The sequence below is a fragment of the Amblyraja radiata genome, chromosome 3 (genome assembly GCF_010909765.2).
Source record: "Amblyraja radiata isolate CabotCenter1 chromosome 3, sAmbRad1.1.pri, whole genome shotgun sequence".
In the NCBI taxonomy this organism is placed as follows: Eukaryota; Metazoa; Chordata; class Chondrichthyes; order Rajiformes; family Rajidae; genus Amblyraja; species Amblyraja radiata.
In genome coordinates, this window is record NC_045958.1 from 108,798,850 (window position 1) to 108,822,199 (window position 23,350).

General features: G+C 46.3%; 1 protein-coding gene across 4 annotated transcripts in view; it reads right to left on the bottom strand.

The window, feature by feature from the left end:
• Positions 1-1,886: 1,886 nt before the first annotated feature.
• pdlim3 (PDZ and LIM domain 3) overlaps positions 1,887-23,350 on the bottom strand; it is a 57,056-nt gene continuing 35,592 nt past the window's right edge. Inside the window, exons 3-7 of one of the 4 annotated variants that reach the window (XM_033018568.1) lie at positions 21,920-22,004; positions 15,687-15,757; positions 7,483-7,616; positions 4,166-4,277; positions 1,887-2,869 (exon numbers count right to left, since the gene is read on the bottom strand). In XM_033018568.1, the coding sequence (XP_032874459.1) occupies positions 2,674-2,869; positions 4,166-4,277; positions 7,483-7,616; positions 15,687-15,757; positions 21,920-22,004 (598 nt within the window). In that variant the 3' untranslated portion in view covers positions 1,887-2,673. Of the gene's footprint in view, positions 2,870-4,165; positions 4,287-7,482; positions 7,617-15,686; positions 15,758-16,233; positions 16,419-21,919; positions 22,005-23,350 lie in introns of all 4 variants that reach the window. The other 3 variants (XM_033018567.1, XM_033018566.1, XM_033018565.1) reach the window with 3 other exon arrangements.

Genomic DNA, 23,350 nt, shown 5'->3' on the forward strand with positions numbered 1-23,350 from the left:
CTATCCTCACATGTGACAGTAAAGTATCAGTCAATACATAAACTAGTGATAAGACACAAAATGCTGGAGTAACGCCGCGCTCGGGTCAGACAGCATCTCTGCAGAAAAGAAATAGGTGACGTTTCGGGTCGAGATTGAAGGTCTGAAGGGTCTCAACCCGAAACGTCACCCATTCCCTCTCCGGAGACGCTGCCTGTCCCGCTGAGTTACTCCAAATTTTTATGTCTACCTTCGGTTTAAACCAGCATCTGCAGTTTCTTCCCACACAATCCATAAACTATCATCGAATATCTTGTATAAAGTTGAACACAATATATGTGTGTCGATACAATAATTTAATGATACCTGTTTATTTGAAAATAATCCTACAATACCAATAAGTACGACCAATGACTGCTCATACAAGAGAGAGTTCGATTTAGCTCTTTGGGCTAAGGGAATCAAAGGATATGGGGGAAAAGCCGGAACGGGGTACTGATTTTGGATGATCAGCCATGATCATATTGAATGGCTCAAAGGGCCGAATGGCCTACTCCTGCACCTGTTTCTATGTTTCTATCTATATTACAATAGTTTACTATTCATATATACTTCAGCAGTGAATTGACTTGTTGTGTTTAAGAAGGAACTGCAGATGCTGGAAAATCGAAGGTTGTCAAAAGTGCTGGAGAAACTCAGCGGGTGCAGCAGCATCTATGGAGCAAAGGAAATAGGCAACATTTCGGGCCGAAACCCTTCTTCAGACTGGTTGTGCCTTCTTCAGACAATTGACTTGTTGTGCCTTTTTTTTCAATTCAGTGTACAATATGCTTTATCACTTTTATTGATTTATCAGTTGTAATTACAAAGTCAATGTTTCTGCTATGATCTGTTGCATCAACACACCAGTGCATGCAAGAGGTTTATTTCTGCTAAGTCCACAAGATCTATCGGCTAACATGGCTAACTGGGCAAGTTGCCGTTTGTAATTATATCATGCTGTGAAAGAGCATTTTGTATTTAACTGCAGATGGACACAACAAGCTGGAGTAACTCAGCGGGACAGGCAGCATCTCTGGAGAGAAGGAATGGGTGACGTTTTCGGGTCGAGACCCTTCTTCGGACTGAGAGTCAGGGGAGAGGCAAACGAGCGATATAGACGGGGATGCAGAGAGATATAGAATAAAGGGGAGTAGGCAGGCACGGGTTATTGATTGGGGACGATTAGCCATGATCACAATGAATGGCGGTACAGGCTCGAAGGTCGAATGGCCTCTTCCTGCACCTATTTTCTATGCTTCTATTTTTCTAAATGAATGAAAGATATGCAAAAAAGTAACGAAGAAAAAGGAAACAGGCCGTTGTTGGCTATGGGCTAGGTGAAAATGTGTCACAGACAATGAGACTCAACACGACGACTTAAAACCTTGTCCCACGGTGCGAGTTCATTCCAAGAGTTCTCCCGAGTTTGCCCTGATTCGAACTCGGAGATTTACGGTAATGGCCACTCGTCGGTACTCGGGGCTCTCGTGGATGATCGTTTTTCATCATGTTGAAAAATCTTCACGTGTCTTCCCGAGCTTACCTGCCGTTAGCGAGTCTTCCCGAGTACCTGCCGTTAGCACTAAGAGACGTCCCCGAGCTCCGACATACCCGCTACGTTCATTCTCCGTGCTCACCATGAGTTAGATTTTTTTTTAAACTCGGGAGAGCTCTTGGAATGAACTCACACCGTGGGACAGGGCCATAAGTACAACGACTTGGGAGGGATTCAATTCAATCAATTCAACTTTAATGGAGAGAGGCCTGGCGTGATGGAGAGAGAGGGGATGCGTTTCGTTTGAGGTACAGCTTGGAAACAGGCTCTTCAGCCCACTGAGTCCGCACTGACCAGCAATCACCCAAAAGCTAGTTCTATTCTACACTATTCTACGCAGAGAGATATGGAAGGGTAAGGTGTGAAAACGAGAGATCAAAGGGGAAGCAGGTCAACGAAAATGCAGGCTTGACCCCATTGTGAGCTGCGGGGAAGGTGACAACGAGGCATACAAAGATAATATTTTAATCAGGAGGACAGTCAAATTAGTTGGGAGAACTAGGATGGGGGAGGGATGGAGAGTGAGAGGGATAAAAGCATGGGCTATTTGAAGTCAATATTCATACCGCAAGGTTCAGTTTCAGTCATAGCTTCAGTTTTAGTTTATTGTCACGTGCGCCGAGGTACAGTGAACAGCTTTTGTTGTGTGCTAACCAGTCAGCAGGAAGACAATACATGATTACAATCGAGCCATTTACAGTGTATAGATACATGATAAAGGGAATAACATGATATGGGGTGTAAGCTGCCCAAGTATTTTGTGCCTACCTTCGGTGTAAAACGGCATCTGCAGTTCCTTTCTACATATATTGTATCTAACTGTGTGGGAAGGAACTGCAGATGCTGGTTTAAACCGAAGATAGACACAAAATGCTGGAGTGACTCAGCGGGACAGGTGGCATCTCTGGTGAGAAGGAACGGGTGACTTTTCGGGTCGAGACCCTTCTTCAGTCCTTCTGTCCAGAGATGCTGCTTGTCCCGCTGAGTTAGTCCAGCGTTTTGTATATAACTGTGTTTGGATCGTTAACAGTGAGGCCGGTTTCTCCCGATCATTGATGCTTCGGGTTATTTCTTTGTTCATTCCCTGCCAGGAGGTATTAAGCTTTCATGTTGGGATAGACAGGCATGGCGTCATATCCCTCAGGCGGCTTGGTCCGTGCCCTGGCGTGGTCTTCGCAGTAGAGCTGTCCTTCGATGAAGAAGTATCCCTTCTGCTTGAGATTCACCTCACAGTCCGCGCAGACGAAGCACTCGGGGTGCCGGTACTTGTCACGAGCTTTCACCACCGTCCCACTGCAGGGGAAATGTATCAAAAAATAATATACAAAAAAAAAAATAACACAACCAAAATTATCTCTGCATGCAAGGTCAAAGCAAATCATGAGGGTGATAGATGGGGGAGACAGACAGAGTCTCTTGCCCAGAGTAGTGGAATCGAGGACCAGAGGACATAGGTTTCAGTTGTACAGGGCCCTAGTGAGATCACACCTGGAGTATTGTGTGCAGTATTGGTCCCCTCATTTGAGGAAGGACATTCTTGCTATTGAGGGAGTGCAGCGTAGGTTTACAAGGTTAATTCCCGGGATGGCGGGGACAGTCATATGCTGAGAGAATGGAGCGGCTGGGCTTGTACACTCTGGAGTGTAGAAGGATGACAGGGTATCTCATTGAAACATATAAGATTGTTAAGGGCTTGGACACACTAGAGGCAGGAAACATGTTCCCGATGTTGGGGGAGTCCAGAATCAGGGGCCACAGTATAGGAATAAGGAGTAAGCCATTTAGAACGGAGACGAGGAAACACTTTTTCTCACAGAGAGTGGTGAGTCTGTGGAATTCTCTGCCTCAGAGGGCGGTGGAGGCCGGTTCTCTGGATGCTTTCAAGAGAGAGCTAGCTAGGGCTCTTAAAAATAGCGGGGTCAGGGGATATGGGGAGAAGGCAGGAACGGGGTACTGATTGGGGATGATCAGCCATGATCACATTGAATGGCGGTGCTGGCTCAAAGGGCCAAATGGCCTACTCCTGCACCTATTGTCGATTGTCTATTGTCTATTGTTTAAAGTGGTAACTTTTTTTACACAGAGGGTGGTGGGTGTATGGAACGAGCTGCCTGAGGAAGTAGTGAGGCAGGGACTATTGCAACGTTTAAGAAACATTTGGGCAGGTACATGGATAGGACAGGTTTAGAGGGATATGGGCCAAATGCAGATGGCACGGTGTCGCAGCGGTAGAGTTTCTGCCTTACAGCACCAAAGACCCGGGTTCGATCCTGACTACAGGTGTTGCCTGTACGGAGTTTGTACGTTATGTGTGGGTTTTCTCCGGGATCTCCGGATTCCTCCCACATTCCATATAGGTTAATCGGCTTGGTATACATGTTAATTGTCCCTGGTGCGTGTAGGATAGTGTTAAGGCGCGGGGATCGCTGGCCGGTGCGGACTCGGTGGGCCGAAGGGGCCTGTTTCCGCGCTGTGTGACTCCAGGAAGCTGATTTTCGACGTTATATAGGTCAGAAATTGCAACAGAGGACTGGGAAAGCTCCAAAGGTGGGAAGACCGTGAACCTACTCGTCTTATAAAAGTACTTACACAATTCCGTTTCCGCACTTGTCACAGAGCGGCAGCTTCTGAACGCTACCCGCCGACGCACCGACCTTCGTCACTGGAGCTCTCACGCTTTTGGTCACAGCTGGGCGATTGCCTTTGTCTGTTTGCACAGAATTAGGGAACGGTTAACAGAGACACAGAGAACAGTACAGCTCATGTTTCCATAGCACCCAAATCTTGCCATGCACGTCTCCTACTAACTTTGCCACTCTCGTTTTTGACTGGGGAAAGAGTTCAAATATTTCCAAATTTTAAAATAATCCACCCTGTGGTAAGAGATTAAATATATTCCAAATTGAAACTAATCCGAGGGGTGGGAGATTGCAACCTTCACGTGGTCCACCCTTTTGACTAATGCAATTTCCGAAGATCTTTCCTGGTCCCAGCACACTAATGCCAGCATAAAGATGCCAGCATCAGCTCCTCTACTTCCTGAGAAGATTACGGAGAGTCGGTATGTCAAGGAGGACTCTCTCTAACTTCTACAGGTGCACAGTAGAGAGCATGCTGACTGGTTGCATCGTGGCTTGGTTCGGCAACTTGAGCGTCCAGGAGCGGAAAAGAATGCAGAAAGTTGTGACCACTGCCCAGTCCATCATCGGCTCTGACCTCCCCACCAGCGAAGGGACCTATCGCAGTCGCTGCCTCAAAAAGGCTGCCAACATCACCAAAGACCCACACCATCCTGGCCACACACTCATCTCTCCGTTGCCATCGGGAAGGTACAGGAGCTTGAAATCTGGAACATCCAGGTTCAGGAATAACTACTTCCCCACAGCCATCAGGCTGTTAAACACAACATCAGACAAACTCTGAAGCATAACAGCCTATTGCACTTTATCTGTTTATTTATTGTGTGTACATATATATATGGTCTATGGTATATGGTATGAGTGCAGGCAGGTGGGACTAAGGGAAAAAAGTTGTTCGGCACGGACTTGTAGGGCCGAGATGGCCTGTTTCCGTGCTGTAATTGTTATATGGTTATATGGTTATATAGACACACTGAACTTTTATCTCCCATTCTGTATTATGTTTACATATTCTGTTGTGCTGCAGCAAGCAAGAATTTCATTGTCCTATCTGGGACACATGACAATAAAACTCTCTAGACTTGACTTGATAAATCCGATGTGCACAAACAAGATCAAATAGACCAAGTTGACCTACAACTTTAGGCTGTGCACGCCACACGCAAGAAGAAGAAGATTAACCTGACAAAGGATTCTGACCCGTGTCAGAATTTCCCTGTGCCTCTGAGGCATCAGTAAATCAGATTAACTTCTCTGCATTACTAATGACACCACCCATGATGAGCAAGGTGACAGGAAGAGTATCATGTCATGTTATAGGAAAGATGTCGTCAAGCTGGTAAGGATGCAGAGAAGATTTACGAGGATGTTGCAAGGATGAGAGGGTATCTCATTGAAACATATAAGATTGTTAAGGGTTTGGACACGCAGGAAACATGTTCCCGATGTTGGGGTAGTCCAGAACCAGGGGCCACAATTTAAGAATAAGGAGTAAGCCATTTAGAACGGAGATGAGGAAACACTTTTTCTCACAGGGAGTGGTGAGTCTGTGGAATTCTCTGCCTCAGAGGGCGTGGGAGGCAGGTTCTCTGGATGCTTTCAAGAGAGAGCTAGATAGGGCTCTTAAAAATAGCAGAGTCAGGGGATATGGGGAGAAGGCAGGAACAGGGTACTGATTGGGGATGATCAGCCATGATCACATTGAATGGCGGTGCTGGCTTGAAGGGCCAAATGGCCTATTCCTGCACATATTGTCTATTGTCTATTGACTCGAGGGTCTGAGCTATAGGGAGAGGTTGAGCAGGCTAGGACTCTATTCCTTGGAGCTCAGGAGGATGAGGATGAACTGGTAGAGGTGTATACAATCATGAGGGGAATAGATGGGACAGATAGGTTACAGAGAATAGGGGAATCGAGAACCAGAAGAGATAGGTTTAAGGTGAGAGGGAAAAGATTTAACAGGAACCTGAGGGGCAATTTTTTTCACTCAGAGGGTGCTGGGTATATAGAACGAGCTGCCAGTGGAGGTGGTTGAGGCAAGTACTATAACAGCTTTCAAAATACATTTGGACAGGCACATGAATAGGAAAGGTTTAGTTGGATATGGGCCAAAGGCAGGTGTGGAATTAACATTGATGGGCCCATATTAACAAATGGCCTGGATAGAGTGGATGTTGAGAATATGTTTCTGGTAGTGGGAAAGCTTAGGACCAAAGGGCACAGCCTCGGAATAAAAGACAGTACCTGTAGAATGGAATTTCTTTAGCCAGAGGGTGGTGAATCTGTGGAATTCATTGTCAAGTCATTGGCAATTCTTTGGGTATTGGGCATTCATTGATGAGGTCAAGTTTAAAAAATAACTGCAGATGCTGATAAAATCGAAGGTAGACAAAAATGCTGGCGAAACTCAGCGTGTGAGGCAGCATCTATGGAGCGAAGGAATAGGCGACGTTTCAGGTCGAGACCCTTCTTCAGACTGATGTGGAAGGATGGCGGGAAAAAGAAAGGAAGAAACTGAGACAGTAGGCTGTGGGAGAGCTGGGAAGGGGAGGGGAAGGAGGGAGAAAGCAAGGACTACCTGAAATTGGAGAAGTCAATGACAATAAAGGAATCTAATCTAATCTAATGCCGCTGGGGTGTAAACTACCCAAGCGAAATTTGAGGTGCTGCTCCTCCAATTTACGGTGGGCCTCACTCTGGCCATGGAGGAGGCCCAGGACAGAAAGGTCGGAATTGGAATGGGAGGGGGAGAGTGAAGTGCTGAGCCACCGGGAGATCAGGTTGGTTATTGCGAACCGAGCGGAGATGTTGGACGAAGCGATCGCCAAGCCTGCGCTTGGTCTCACCTATGTGGTTTGATGAGGTCAAGTCATTGGGTATTTTTAAAGCATAGTTAATTAGTACGGGTGTCAGGGATTATGGGAAGAAGGCAGGAGTATGGGGTTGAGAGGGTAAGATAGATCAGCCATGATCGAATGGGGGAGTAGATTTGATGGATGGAATGGCCTAATTCTGCTCCTAAGTCCCATGGCATCTTGGTTGTCATGGGTGGGTTAGGTCGAAGGACCTGTTGACTCCATGGCCCTCTGACTCAAGATACAAGATACAAGATACATTTATTTGTCACATGTACCAATTGGTACAGTGAAATGTGCAGTCGCCACTTGTGGAGAGGGCGGCAGGGTGGCGCAGCGGTAGAGTTGCTGCCTCACAGCGCCAGAGACCCGGGTTCCATCCCGACTACTGGTGCTGTCTATATGGACTCACCACTTTCATCTGACTCCAGGTAGTCCTGGATTGCCCGGAAGGAGCCAGATTGCCTCGGCTCATTGCTCTCCTCCTGGTCTTCGTGCAGCATTTTATAAACATCCGACTGTTCAACTCCGGGCGCTGCGTCTGACCTGTACAAACACACGCACCAGTAAAGCAACCGATATTGTTCCATGGAGCAGAGCAACTAAACAGTAAATCTCAAAGCAGTGGAGAGGGCGGCACGGTGGCGCAGCGGTAGAGTTGCTGCCTCGCAACGCCAGTGACCCGGGTTCCATCCTGACTACGGGTGCTGTCTGTACGGAGTTTGCACGCTCTCCCCGTGACCTGCGTGGGTTTTCACCAGGATCTCCCCTTTCCTCCCACTCTCCAAAGACGTACAGGTTTCTAGGTTAATTTCTAGGTTCTTGGTTCAGGGGTGACGGAGGAACTGAAGGAAATCTACATTAGACAGGAAATGGTGTTGGGTGGACTGATGGGACTGAAGGCTGATAAATCCCCAGGACGCATTGGTGATCATTTTCCAATGTTCTATAGATTCAGGATCAGTTCCTGTGGATTGGAGGGTAGCTAATGTTATTCCACTTTTTAAGAAAGGCGGGAGAGAGAAAACAGGGAATTATAGACCAGTTAGCCTGACATCAGTGGTGGGGAAGATGCTGGAGTCAATTATAAAAGATGAAATAGCGGCACATTTGGATAGCAGTAACAGGATCGGTCCGAGTCAGCATGGATTTACGAAGGGGTAATTGTGCTTAACTAATCTTCTGGAATTTTTTGAAGATGTAACTAGGAAAATGGACAAGGGAGAGCCAGTGGATGTAGTGTACCTGGAAGAAAGCATTTGATAAAGTCCCACATAGGAGATTAGTGGGCAAAATTAGGGCTCATGGTATTGGGGGTAGAGTGCTGACATGGATAGAAAATTGATTGGCAGACAGGAAACAAAGAGTAGGGATTAACGGGTCCCTTTCAGAATGGAAGGCAGTGACTAGTGGGGTACCGCAAGATTCGGTGCTGGGACCGCAGCTATTTACAATAACATCAATGATTTAGATGAAGGGATTCAAAGTAACATTAGCAAATTTGCAGATGACACAAAGCTGGGTGGCAGTGTGAACTGTGAGGAGGATGCTATGAGAATGCAGGGTGACGTGGACAGGTTGAGAGAGTGGGCAGATGCATGGCAGATGCAGTTTAATGTGGATAAATGTGAGGTTGTCCACTTTGGTAGCAAAAACAGGAAGGCAGATTATTATCTAAATGGTGTCAAGTTAGGAAAAGGGGAAGTACAACGGGATCTGGGGGTCCTTGTGCATCAGTCAATGAAAGTAAGCATGCAGGTACAGCAGGCAGTGAAGAAAGCGAATGGAGTTGAGTATAGGAGCAAAGAGGTCCTTCTGCAGTTGTACAGGGCACTGGTGAGACCACAGTCCCCTAATTTGAGGAAGGACAGTCTTGCTATTGAGAGAGTGCAGCGTAGGTTTAGAAGGGTAATTCCCGGGATGGCGGGACTGTCATATGCTGAGAGAATATGGCTGGGCTTGTACACTCTGGAATATAGAAGGATGAGAGGGTATCTTATTGAAACATATAAGATTATAAAGGGTTTGGACACGCTAGAGGCAGGAAACATGTTCCCGATGTTGGGGGAGTCCAGAACCAGGGCCACAGTTTCAGAATAAGGGGTGATCCATTTAGAACGGAGATGAGGAAACACCTTTTCACACAGAGAGTTGTGAGTCTGCGGAATTCTCTGCCTCAGAGGGCGGTGGGGGCCGGTTTTCTGGATACTTTCAAGAGAGAGCTAGATGGGGCTCTTAAAGATAGCGGAGTCAGGGGATATGGAGTGAAGGCAGGAACGGGGTACTGATTGTGGATGATCACCCATGATCACATTGAATGGCGGTTCCGGCTCGAAGGGCTGAATGACCTACTCCTACACCTATTGTATATTGTCTATCGTGTATAATTTGCTTGGTAAATTTGTAAATTGTCCCGAGTTTGTATAGTTAGTGTGTGGGGATCGCTGGTTGGTGCGGACTCAGCGGGCTAAAGGACCTGTTTCCGCGCTGTATCTCTAAACCAAACTCAACTATACATTTCAGGTCATTTATCTTTGAAGATTCGCAGCCCAAAATGTTGTCTGCCCATTTCCTCCAATGATGCTGCCTGACCTGCTGAATTCCTCCAGTACTTTGTTTTTTAGCCCAGGATTCCAGCTTCTGCAGTCGCTTGGGTATGGAAACAATATTTAACTTGCCTCTGGGCATTGAGTTGAACTTTCCTCAAAACTATTTTGGTTTTGGCAGTGGTGGTGGCAGAGTGTTGCACAGTTGTTAGAGTTGCTGCCTCACTGAGTCAGAGACCCGGCTTTGAGTGGTGATCTTAAAGAGTGTATAAAATCCTGATGGGAATAGGTAAGGTGATGGAACAGTCTTTTCCCATGGTCGGGGAAATCAAAAACCAGAGTGTTAATGTGCGGGGATCGCGGGTCGGCGCTGGCCCGGTGGGCCGAAGGGCCTGTTTCCGTGCTGTATCTCTAAACTAAACTAAAATACATAGATTTAAGGTGAACGATGAGAGGGGATCTTATAAGATTATTAAGGGATTGGACACACTAGAGGCAGGAAACATGTTCCCGATGTTAGGGTAGTCCAGAACCAGGGGCCACAGTTTAAGAAATAGGGGTAGGCCATTTAGAACAGAGATGAGGACATTTTTTCTCACGCAGAGAGTTGTGAATCTGTGGTATTCCCTGCCTCAGAAGGTAGTGTTCTCTGTATACTTTCATGGCTGATCATTCACATTCAGTACCCCGTTCCTGCCTTCTCCCCATATTCCCCGATTCCGCTATCTTATGAGCCCTATCAAGCTCTCTCTTGAAAGCATCCAGAGAACCTGCCTCCACCGCCCTCTGAGGCAGAGAATTCCACAGTCACCACTCTCTGTGTGAAGAAGTGTTTCCTTGTCTCCGTTCTAAATGGCTTAGCCCTTGTTCTTAAACTGTGGCCCCTGGTTCTGGACTCCCCCAACATCGGGAACCATGAAGGTTAAACTTCAAATTAACTTACGTGCAAGCACGAAACAACCGTGAAAATAAATATGAAGGCAACACTGCCTCAATTGCATGGGAATTTGATCGCGATAGACCTATTCTAGGTTGAGAAGCTTCAACTTGATGCAATTTGGAGGCAACGATGCACAACGAGAGCTGATGATACCATCTACAAAAGGAAATCCTTCCCTTGCTCTTTGCCTTTGTAACTGCACATGGACCATTGACTGATAACCACGCCTGTGAAGCAAATCGCTAAATGCGTAGTATGAGCACACAAATAAAGCCACTCAACAAGTTGGTGTGGGCGTAGGAAACACAGAATGGATAAGGGGAACATTTCTATTAATGAAGAAGGCGGCACGGTGGCGCAGCGGTAGAGTTGCTGCCTTACAGCGCCAGAGACCCGGGTTCAATCCCGACTACGGGTGCTGCCTGTTGTACGTTCTCTCTGTGAAAGGGTTCAGCAAAGATTTATGAGGATGTTACCAGGACTAGAGGGTGTGAGCTATAGGGAGAGGTCGAGTAGGCTGGGTCTCTATTCCATGGAGCGCAGGAGGATGAGGGGAGATCAGGGCTGACTGGCGTATCAGGGTCGGCAAAAGATTATGAACATTTCAAAATCCAGCGGCGTCAAAAAAAATGTTGCGACACTCGAGAAAACACCGCGCGTCAATATGTCATCACGCCGCGTCACGTCGCGAATGTTTCGGTGACCCGATACATCAGTCAATGTTGCCGGCAGTCGCCGAAAAAGATCACCAAGTGGGCAGGCCCTTTAGACAGGTACATGGATAGGACAGGTTTGGAGGGATATGGACCAAGTGCAGGCAAGTGGGACTAGTGTAGCTGGGACATTGTTGGCCGGTGTAGGCGAGTTGGCCTGCTTCCACACTGTATCACTCTATGACGTGGGTTTTCTCCGGGTGCTCCGGTTTCCTCCCACTCTCCAAAGACGAGCAGGTTTGTAGGTTAATTGGCTTCGGTAAAAAATGTAAAAAATTGTCCCTAATGTGTATTGTGTGTGTGTGTGTGTGTGTGTGTGTGTGTGTGTGTGTGTGTGTGTGTGTGTGTGTTAGTGTGCGGGGATCGCTTGTCGGCACGGACTCGGTTGACGGAAGGGCCTGTTTCCGCACTGTACCTCTAAATGAAAAACAAAACTAATGTCTAAGATATGAGGAAATATTTTTGAAGCGTATTTCGGGGAAAGGTTTCTTTATGTATAATACAATATAATAATAATACTCTATATATAATGTTGGGTAATTGTAACTTGCTGCCTGAGGTGGTGAAATCAGATATAATCACTACTTTTAAGAGACATTTAGACAGACACTTGAATAAACAAGGCTTAAAAGGATATGGAGGCAAATGGGATTAGCATCGATGGTCAAAAGGTTGGCATGGACATGATGGGCCAAAGGGCCTGTTCTGTGCTGTACAGGTCAATGACTCCTTTTTCAGAGATGTTTAAGATATGATACTTTCCATACAAAGCCAACATGGTGAGGATGTGGTTTAGTGGCGTGTTGCAATATTATGGACAATTTAAGCTGCAGTATCCCTCATCTTGAATAAATAAAGGATTTGAATGAAATTTTTTAAAGAAAACCAAGACAATAAAGCTGTCAGGAGCAAATTCGAAACTACCCATGGTATTCGAAGACTTATGAAGTTGATATATTTGGATTAATGGGAATGAGATACTGCAGCTTTAATACTTAGACGTTTGTTAGATTGTTTTGTTATCTCAGTTGTTGCAAAGTTATGACATCTTCGGGATAGTTAGAATGACTTCAGTACGACCCGGTCAAACAATATTAAGGTCATCTGAACAGTTCTTCGCAGTTTAAGGCAGTAAAATATGCACAACAATTTTCTTTTTTTCGTGTGAATTACATTACAGCACAGAGATTATAGTTTACAGATTCATGCAAATCATGCTGCTCTCTCCCATGCAGGATCAATACAATAATAATGTGAACAAAGGAACTGCAGATGCTGGTTTACACTGAAGACAGACAGAAAATGCTGGAGTAATTCACCGGGACAGGCAGCATCTCTGGAGAGAAGGAATGGGTGACGTTTCGGGTCGAGACCCTTCTTCAGACCGTTTCAAGAAGGGTCTTGACAATAAACGTCACCCACTCCTTCTTTCCAGAGATGCTGCCTGTCCAGCTGAGTTACTCCAGCATTTTGTGACTATCTTCTGATACAGTAATACTCTGATATCCATCATATAATGATAATAGAAAGGTCAATGGTTTAGCATCTAACTCAGTGAGTGGTTGTTCTCAACCTCCCCTTTAAATGTACTCAGGCCAGAGCAGTGGAATCGAGAATCTGAAGACATAGGTTTAAAGTGTGGGGACGGAAGATTTAATAGGAACCCGACCTGAGGGGTAACTTTTTCACACAAAGGGTGGTGGGTGCATGGAACGAGCTGCCGGAGGAGGTAGTTGAGGCTGGGACTATCCCAACGTTTAGGAAACATTTAAACAGGAACGTGGATAGGAGAGGTTTAGAGGGATACGGGCCAAATGCAGGCAAGGTGGGACCAGTGTAGCTGGGGCATGTTGGCCGGTTTGGGCAAGTTGGGCTGAAGGGCCTGTTTCCACGCTGTAAGACTCTACGACACTTTGACAAACCCACTCCAGCCTTAAAGCCTACTTTGAATTCTGGTTTTCCTCTGTTTCATGTCTTTCCTGCCATCACCTCTTGTGCTGTAAGTCATCTGGGACTCACACTCCCAAATTCCTTCTCAAAATCTCAAAAATCTTTCCCTCTTCTTTAAAGCCTGCTTTTTAAAACTCCTTAATTTGTCTCTGATTGTGCCTCAGTGATAGGGCATTCATTTTAAGGTTAAGATGTTATTTAATGCAAGGTATAGTTATGGGCCTGTCCCACTTACGTGACATTTTCGGCACCTGTCATAGTTCATTGCTTGTCGGCGAAAATATTCAACAGGCGACCGAGAAGACTACTCACGACCATACAGGTGACACCCTGGCGACATGTCGCGGGGTGAAGCCTGTATGGTCGTGAGTAGTCGCCCAAAGAGTCGTACCTTGTTCTGGTCGCTGCTGGGTTTTCAACATGTTGAACATTTTCGGCGATCTGTAACGACCTATGACGGGTGCCGGCAGTCGCCGAAAAAGTCGCGTTAAGTGGGACAGGCCCATTAGAAAGGATTTATGTGTCAACCGTAAATAGCTTCACGAACGCGCTGGAATTCATTGCCACAGAAGGCTGTGGAGGCCAAGTCAATGGATATTTTTAAGGCAGAGATAGATAGATTCTTGATTAGTACATGTCAGGGGTTATGGGGAGAAGGCAGGAGATTGGGATTAAGAGGGAGAGATAGATTAGCCATAATTGAATGGCGGAGTAGACTCGATGGGCCGAATGGCTTAATACTGCTCCTATCACTTATGAACATGAACTGATAAAATGATCAATTTACTCACACACTACATGCATACCAGGTTTATGAATGCCGTATAAAATGATGAAGCATAGAAATGATTTCAACATTAAATGCAAAGCAACATGCCAAGTATTTCCAGCATTTTTTGATCTTTCAGATTTGCAAGACACATTCTTTAGTAGCAATATCAGATCAAGAGACAAACTGCATGGAGCAAAATGCATCAAACATTCACTTTAGTTTATTGTCACGTGCACCGAGGTACAGTGATAAGCTTTTGTTGCGTGCTAACCAGTCAGGTGAAATACAATACATGATTACAATCGAGCCATTTACAGTGTACAGATACATGATAAGGGGATAGGATTGCCAACTGTCCCGTATTAGCCGGGACATCCCGTATATTGAGCTAAATTGGTTTGTCCCGTACGGGACCGGCCTTGTCCCGTATTTATTCCTAGTCGGGTCGAGGGGACTGTCGGGTCGGAGCGCCGCGTCCGGCCCAATCTCACCCGTCCCGACGTAGTGCAGCCCATGGAGTGCAGCAGCAGCGCCTCGCCCGTGGCCCCGTCGGTCGGCAGCCCAGCCAGTTGTCCGACCTTCGGACCTTCGCTTACCGCCGACACCACCACCACCCCTCCTTCTCATGGCCGATCATCGGTTCTTGAGTTGGATGGGGTGCCGGACATCACAAGGCCCGGGCCAAAACTCCTCAGCTGGCCCGCCGGCTGGGCTTTGTGTACAGTCCAGCACCCGGGCCAACTCATCATTCACCCAGCCACGGCCGAGTCGGTCAACGAATTGCCGTCGGGAATTTGTCCCGTATTTTGGCCTTTTGTCCCTTATTTGGGAGTGAGAAAGTTGGCAACCCTCTAAGGGGATCACGTTTAGTGCAAGGTAAAGCCAGTAAAATTCACCAAGCTTGAGTATAGCATGCTTCCTGCAGCTCATGATCAACAATTTTAAACAGGGGAATATTCACTATATATGTCAAGCCCCATAACTTAAATATCTACTTGAGAGGATCAAGATAAGAAACTAAAACACTTTGAAAATCAATATTTTAACATTGAACCCAAAATTATAAATAAATAATAAAATTCAGACAAATTACTGAAAAAGCAAATGTTTTCACTGGTAAAAGCTCTTGGGCATATACGATCATAAGGTCATAAGACATGGGGGCAGAAGTTAAGAACCAGTTAGACAGGTACATGGATAGGCCATGTTTGCGGTTCCCGGAGGTTGCAGGTGGTTGCAGGTAGTGGAAGCAGGTAAGGAGACTGACAAAAACCTCCGGGAACCTCCGGGAACCGCACGGAAACCTTGGGTGGGGCGCAAAGTCTCCAGAGGTTTCCATTCAGGTTTCCTAAGTGGGACAGGGGCAATATGGACCAAACGCAGGCTGGTGGGACTGGTGTAGCTGGGACATGTTGGCCGGTGTAGGCAAGTTGGACTGAAGGGCCTGTTTCCACACTGTATCACTCTATGACCATGACTCTAGCTAAGCCACTCGGCCTATCGAGTCTGCTCCGCCATTCGATCATGGCTGATCTATTTCTCCCTGACATTACATGATGCTCAAATGTATTCAGTAAACCAGTCCTTGTGAAGGGTATAACGTCGTATTTCTACAATAAGCACCTTCTTTGTTCCAGCAGAGACAAAATTCAAGGCAAAAATGCATGCAATCTGTCAAAAGATAAAGCATAAAACCTGCTCGGGGTAGCAACTACTGAGAATGGTTTGGGTCTGGTATTAAACTTGTGTTCAAAGTAGCCTAGAGCCTGCAAGGAAAAATGATTAAAGATAATACAGCAGAAGCTGCGGACAAAAAAACACAATCACATTTAGTCTCTATACTACTAAAATTAAGACATCATTGTGAAGTTTATTATCACATGTGAATATACTGTATAACCACTAGCGAATACAGTGCTAGACATTTTATTTCACTCCAAGAAAGATCTTACCTGTAATTGTGCATTTACGTATTAAATGTAAAGGGCTACCGTATCAAAAATAGTGAGACATTTGGTACCAGAAACCTTTGTGCCACTCGACGGCAGATTAATTTTATCCTTTGTCCTCACATGTATGTTTCATTTTCCCCCTAAAATTCTTTCTTCAGCAAAGATAAAAGTGATTTTTTCCCCCCAATACAAGTAGCAAGAGCTGGATGGAACATAGACAAGGACGGTGAAAGGGGTGGGGGGCAGAGTCTGGGGCAGTGGGAGGTGCCGGGATTGGAATCCATACTTACGTCTCCTGTGGCTCAATGACCAGGCCTCGGAGTTGGCCCTGCAGGGCATCCTGTATGTTGCCGGCTGAGTACAGGCCAATTGGGGTATTATAGCTGGAGCTGACTACCTGCCTGTTCTCATCAATGTTTCCCGCCAGAAACGGCTGGGCTTTCCTGTTATGGGACTCGCCAATAGATTTGATTTCCTGCAAGTGTGAGGGCACAAAAAAACACACAGGGCTACAAGTCACGCTGAAGCTAAAAACACACATACCATGCATCTAGTTTTAGACAATAGACAATAGACAATAGGTGCAGGAGTAGGCCATTTGGCCCCTCGAGCCAGCACCGCCATTCAATGTGATCATGGCTGATCATCCCCAATCAGTACCCCGTTCCTGCCTTCTCCCCATATCCCTTGACTCCGCTATCTTTAAGAGCCCTTTCTAGCTCTCTCTTGGAAGCATCCAGAGAACCGGCCTCCACTGCCCTTTGAGGCAGAGAATTCCACAGACTCACCACTCTCTGTGAGACAAAGTGTTTCCTCGTCTACGTTCTAAATGGCTTATTCCTTATTCTTAAGCTGTGGCCCCTGGTTCTGGACTCCCCCAACATCGGGAACATGTTTCCTGCCTCTAGCGTGTCCAAGCCCTTAACAATCTTATATGTTTCCATGAGATCCCCTCTCTTTTGGAGTCAGACAGTCATAGAGTGATGGGAACAGGCCCTTCGGCCCAACATGATCAGTGTGGGCAAGTTGGGCCGAATGGCCTGCTTCTGCGCTGTGTCACTCTGTAACTGTGATTCCTTGTGGGAACCCTTTTCATATCTCCAGTTTTCTCCCCTTCTACTTTCGTAGAGTCATAGAGTGATACAGTGTGGAAACAGGCCCTTCGGCCCAACTTGCCCGCACCGGCCAACTTGTGTCCTCTGGTTCTCAATTTATACAGACAAGGAAGCTGGCCCTTCAGCCTAACTCATCCGTGCTGATCAAGGTGCCCCATCTAAGCTAGTCTTATTTATGTGTATTGAGCCAATATCCCTTGTCACCCATTCCTACTCTCCAGAGATGCTGCCTGAGCTGCTGAGTAAAGGGCATGTCCCACTATACGAGTTTACCCAAGAGCTCTCATGAGTAAAAAAAAAAAAATCATACTCGTGGTAAGTACGTAGAATGTACGTAGCGGGTACGTTGGAGCTCGGGACGTCTCTTAACGGCTCGTAACGCTAACGGCAGGTACTCGGGAAACGCGGTAAGCTCGTGAAGTTTTCTCAGCGCTGTGAAAAATGTCCACGAGAGCCCCGAGTACCTACGGGCAGCTATTACCGTAATTCTCCGAGTTCGAATCAGGGGAAACTCGGGAGAACTCTTGAATTACCTCGTAAAGTGGGACAGGCCCTTTTACACCGGCATTTTGTGTCTACCTTTGGTGTAAACCAGCATCTGCAGTTCCTTCCTGCACACTCCCTCTAAACCTTTCCTTTCCTATACAAATGCAATGTTTAAGAACCATTTGGGCAGGTACATGGATAGGACAGGTTTAGAGGGATATGGGCCAAACACAGGCAGGTGGGACAAGTGTAGCTGGGACATGTTGGCCGGTTGGGCAAGTTGAGCCGAAGGGTCGGTTTCCGCACTGTAAGACTCTATGACTCACTCCATTTACCTGTATAAATATCTTTTAAATGCTGTTATTGTACCTGCCTCGACCTCTTCATCTGGCAGCTTGTTCCATACACCCAGTGGAAGAAGTTTCCCTTCAGGTTCATATTAAATCTTTCCCCTCTTACCTTAACCTATGCCCCCTGGTTCTTGATTCCCCTACTCAGGGCAATCTATTCCCCTCATGATTTTATACACCTCTACAAAATCACCTGCCAGCCTCCTGCACTTCAAGGACCAAAGTCCCAGCCTGCCCAACCCCTCCCTGTAGCTCAAGCCCTCGAATCCTGGCAACATCCTCGTAAATCTTTGCACCCTTTCCAGTTGATCAACGTCATTATATTTCCAACAATAGATGAACAGCGAATCCAAAAATCAGAGGTGCAAAGACACTTTGGAATGCTGGTGCAGGACTCCCAAAAAGTTCATCTGCAAGTCGAATCGGTAGCAAAGAAAGGCAAACGCAACGCCAGCATTTATTTCACGAGGGCTTGTATACAAAAACAGGGATGTAATGCTGAGGCTCTATAAGGCGCTGGTCAGACCGCATTTGGAATATTGTGAGCCATTTTGGGCCTCATATCTGAGGAAGGATGTGCTGGCTCTGGAGAGGGTCCAGAGGAGGTTTACAAGAAAATTCCCAGCAATGAGTGGGTTAACATATGATGAGCGTTTGACGGCACTGGGCCTGTACTCGCTGGAGTTTAGAAGAATGAGGGGGGGCCTCATTGAAATGTACCGAATAGTGAAAGGCCTGGATAGAGTGGATGTGGAGAGGGTGCTACCACTAGTGGGAAAGTCTAGGACTGGAGGTCGTAGCCTCAGAATTAAAGGACGTTCCTTTAGGAAGGAGATGAAGAGGAATTTCTTTAGTTAGAGGTGGTGAATCTGTGGAAAAGGTTGGAAATTGAAAACTAAACACAATTAAGTCCTGAACTACTGTCTACCTCATTGGTGACCCTCGGACTATCCTTGATCGGACTTTGCGGACTTTACCTTGCACTAAACGTTATTCCCATATCATGCTTCTTTCTATACACTGTAAATGGATCGATTGTAATCACGTACTGTCTTTCTGCTGACTGATTAGCACGCGACAAAAAGCTTATCCCTGTACCTCGGGTGTACGTGACAATAAACTAAACTGCAACTGCAAACCATTTTTGCAACATTTCCCTCTTGCTAACAACATTCTGAAAAGGCACAGCACATTGCAACAGAGAAAGCAGACAGGCTGTTCATCCAGCTCTTGAACTTGTACCAACCAACTCATGAGCCGAGAACTTACTGTGGGCAGAGTTAGCAGATGATCACCGTGTGTTCACAACACACTTCCCTGTCCGTTATTTTTACAAGGTGAGGGGGGAGGGGGGTTGGTTAAGGGCCTGTCCCACTTACGCGATTTTTTTCAGCGACTTGCCGACACCAGTCATAGTCGCAGCAGGTCGCCGAAAAATGTTGGAAAATCCAGCGGCGAACAGAAAAAGGTACGATTCTCTGGGCGACTACTCACGACCATAAGACTGCAATGACCAGGTTCAGGAATAGCTACATCCCCACAGCCATCAGGCTATTAAACCTGGCTCGGACAAAACTCTGATCATTAATAACCTATTATCTGTTATTTGCACTTTATCAGTTTATTTATTCATGTGTGTATATATTTATATAATGGTATATGGACACACTGATCTGTTTTGTGGTAAATGCCTACTATGTTCTATGTGCTGAAGTAAAGCAAGAATTTCATTGTCCTATCAGGGACACATGACAATAAACTCACTTGAACCTGAACTTGATCATTGTGTTCAGTTTTCAATTTCCAATCTTTTCCACAGATTCACCACCTCTAACTAAAGAAATTCTTCCTCATCTCCTTCCTAAAGCAGCGTCCTTTAATTCTGAGGCTATGACCTCTAGTCCCAGACTCTCCCACTAGTGGAAACATCCTCTCCACATCCACTCTATCCAGGCCTTTCACTATTCTGTACGTTTCAGTGGTCGTGAGTAGTTGCCCAAAGAGCCGTACCTTTTTCTGGTCGCCGCTGGATTTTCGACATGTAGAAAATTTTTGCCGACCTGCTTGCGACTATGGCGGGTGCCGGCAAGTCGCCGGAAAAAATCGGATTAGTGGGACGGGCCCTTTATAGGCTTAAAATAAATAATTTCTCCGTTTAAAAATGGGGAAAAGAAATGTAAAAACAGCGTGTAAATTTTCATCTGCTATTAACACTGACAGTAACTTCTGGCCTCTAGTGTGAGCTTGAAGTCCTAAAAATAAATCTGTACCCCTCAGTCCAATTATGGAAACGTAAAAGTTCTCAGTTCCGCACTCCATACATATTGAGATAAATAACTTGTACAGCAGATGGTAATACGGGTTTACATGTTACATCTGTAATAATTTTACATAGCAGATTACATAGGAGTGACATTTCTGCACATGCACAGCTACGTCAGCTTATCTTCACAAGCTCATAAGTTATAGCAGCAGAATTGGGCCATTCGGCCCATCAAGTCTACTCCCCGATTCAATCCCATTCTCCTGCCTTCTCCCCATAACCCCCGACACCCGCACTAGTCAAGAATCTGTCAATCTCTGCCGTAGAAATATCCATTGACGAGGCCTCCACAGCCGTCTGGGGCAATATATTCCACAGATTCACCCACCCCTCTGACTAAAGACATTCCGCCTCATCCCCTTTTGCGACTGAGTCTAAAGAAGAGCGCGTGGAGAAAGCCCACGAGGTCACGGGGAGAAGGTACAAACTCCGTACAGACAGCACCCTGTAGTCAGGATGGAACCCGGGTCTCTGGCGCTGTAAGGCAGCGACTCTACCGCTGCGCCCGTTTATCTACCCTTGGCAGAGAGGTGATGGGTTGATGAGATTGTGTGGCTCTGTGTCTATGTCTGTATGCAATTCCTCCTTTAAATTGCAAAATGCAAAAATAATTTTCTTTGTTTCCTCAGTTCCTTCTTGAACATGGATTGACTAATCTGTCCTCGTGTTCTTTCCTCGCAAATTAATTTTCCAACAAGTAACCTCAGGTACATTAATGCGTGTGAATTCTAAGAATTAATTATCTTGTTTCTTTTTTTTAATTTAGAGAAACAGTGTGGAAACAGGCCCTTCGGCCCACCGTGTCCGCACCGACCAGCGATCCCCGCAACACTAACACTGTCCTGCACTGGCGATATATTTTACATTTATACCAAGCCAATTAACCCACGAACCTGTACATCTTTGGAGTGTGGGGGGGAAACCGAAGTTCTCGGAGAAAACCCACGCAGGTCACAGGGTGAAAGTACAAACTCCGTACAGACAGCACCCGTGGTCAGGATCGAACCCGGGTCTCTGGCGCTGTGAGGCAGCAACTCTACCGCTGCGCCACCATGCCAGCCTTGTTATTTTACACTTATTACTATACTATACGTTTTCTCATGAGTTGCCATGCCTGCTAATGGGTTTTAAATTTAAGGTTTGGATAGAGTGGATATGGAGAGGATGTTTCCACTAGTGGGAGAGTCTAACACCAGAGGGCACAGTCTCAGAATAAAAGGGGTGTACCTTTCGAAAGTAGTTGAGGAGGAATTTCTTTAGTCGGAGGGCGGTGAATCTGTGGGATTCATTGCCACAGAAGGCTGCGGACGCCGTCAATGGATATTTTTAAAGCAGAGATAGATAGATTCTTGATTAGTACGGGTGTCAGTGGTTATGGGGAGAAGGCAGGAGAATGGGGTTGAGAAGGGAGAGATAGATCAGCCATGATTAAATGGCAGAGTGGACTTGATGGGCCAAATGGCCTAATTCTGCTCCTATAAATTATAAATTGTGAAACTAGCCAAGTAGTAAGAAAATGAGTTGTGCAGGGCTCGTGACTTCCTTGGCAAGCGTATGTCATTGCAATTGTTGGCAAACAATTTCTGGTTTATGTAGTTCTTGTCTTCCACAACCTCTAAAATGAATCCACATGTATATATGTTTGATCATCATAACCAGTCAAGTGATCTAAACGTTAGAATTATCATGAAGCGTTATTCACCTGTGGTTCAGCCTCCAAATTAATCTTGAACGGATTTGCTTTGCCACCTTCAGTCACTTGAGGAGACCAGAGCTTCGTTTCAGGTCTAGGATAAAGCGCACATCATCACAGTAGTCATAGAGTCCTAAAATGTGGAAACAGGCCCCTCAGCCCAACATGCCCACACAGACCAACATGTCCCATCTACTCCAGTCCCACCTGCCTGCCTGCGGCCCATATCCCTCTAAACCTGCCCCATCCATGTACCTGTCTAAATAGACAATAGGCAATAGGTGCAGGAGGAGGCCATTCAGCCCTTCAAGCCAACACTGACATTCAATGTGATCATGGCTGATCATCCCAAAACATGGCTAAACATGAAGTATAAAAAGAAGTTGACCATTCAGCCTTGAACCCACCCCAGTATTTAATAAAATTATAGCTATTGATCAGGGAGTGGAGGCCTGGAAAACAGAAGCTTCGGTTTAGTTTATTGTCATGGGTACAGTGAAAAGCTTTTGTTGCGTGCTAACCAGTCTGCAGAGAGACAATACATGATCATAGTGTCATGACATGTATAGATACATGATAAGGGAATAACGTTTAGTGCAAGATAAAGCCAGCAACGTCGGATCAAGGATAGTCCGAGGGTCACCAATGAGGTAGATGGTAGTTCAGCACTGCTTTCTGGTTATGGTAGGATGGTTCAGTTGCCTGATAACAGCTGGGAAGAAACTGTCCCTGAATCTGGGGGTGTGCGTTTTCACACTTCTGTACCTCTTGCCTGATGGGAGAGGGGAGAAGAGGGAGTGGCCAGGGTGTGACTGGTCCTTGATTATGCTGCTGGCCTTGCCGAGGCAGCGTGAGGTATAAATGGAGTCAATGGAAGGGAGGTTGGTTTGTGCGATGGTCTGGGCTGCGTCCACAATTCGCTGCAATTTCTTGCGATCTTGGATCTTGCTGGGGTTTCTAGATTAATCGGCTTTGGTAAAAAATAGTAAATTGTCCCTAGTGTGTGTGGGATAGTGTTAGTGTTTGGGGTCATCTCTGGTCGGCGTGGAATCAGTGGGCCGAAGGGCCTGTTTCCACACTGGATCTCTAAAGTCTAAATAGATACGGCATTGAAACAGGCCCTTTGGCCGACTGAGTCTACACTGATCATCGATCTCCTGTTCACACCAGTTCTATGTTATCCCAGTTTCTCATTCACATCCTACACACTAGGGGCAATCTGTTGCTGTTTATCCTTCGAAGGAGGCCATGTCTTCAGTGTTTTTGTTTGTGGGTCCGGAGGTGAGCGGTGAGACCGATCCGGGCCCGGAAGGCTCGCCCGCATACGGGACACAGTTGGGTGGTCTCCGCAGTAGAAGTTGAAGTGGCTCGAGCCTTGCGTATCATCTGAGCTTGTGCAGTGCGCTTCTTCTCAGCTGCACGCGCTCCTGTGGGGATCTT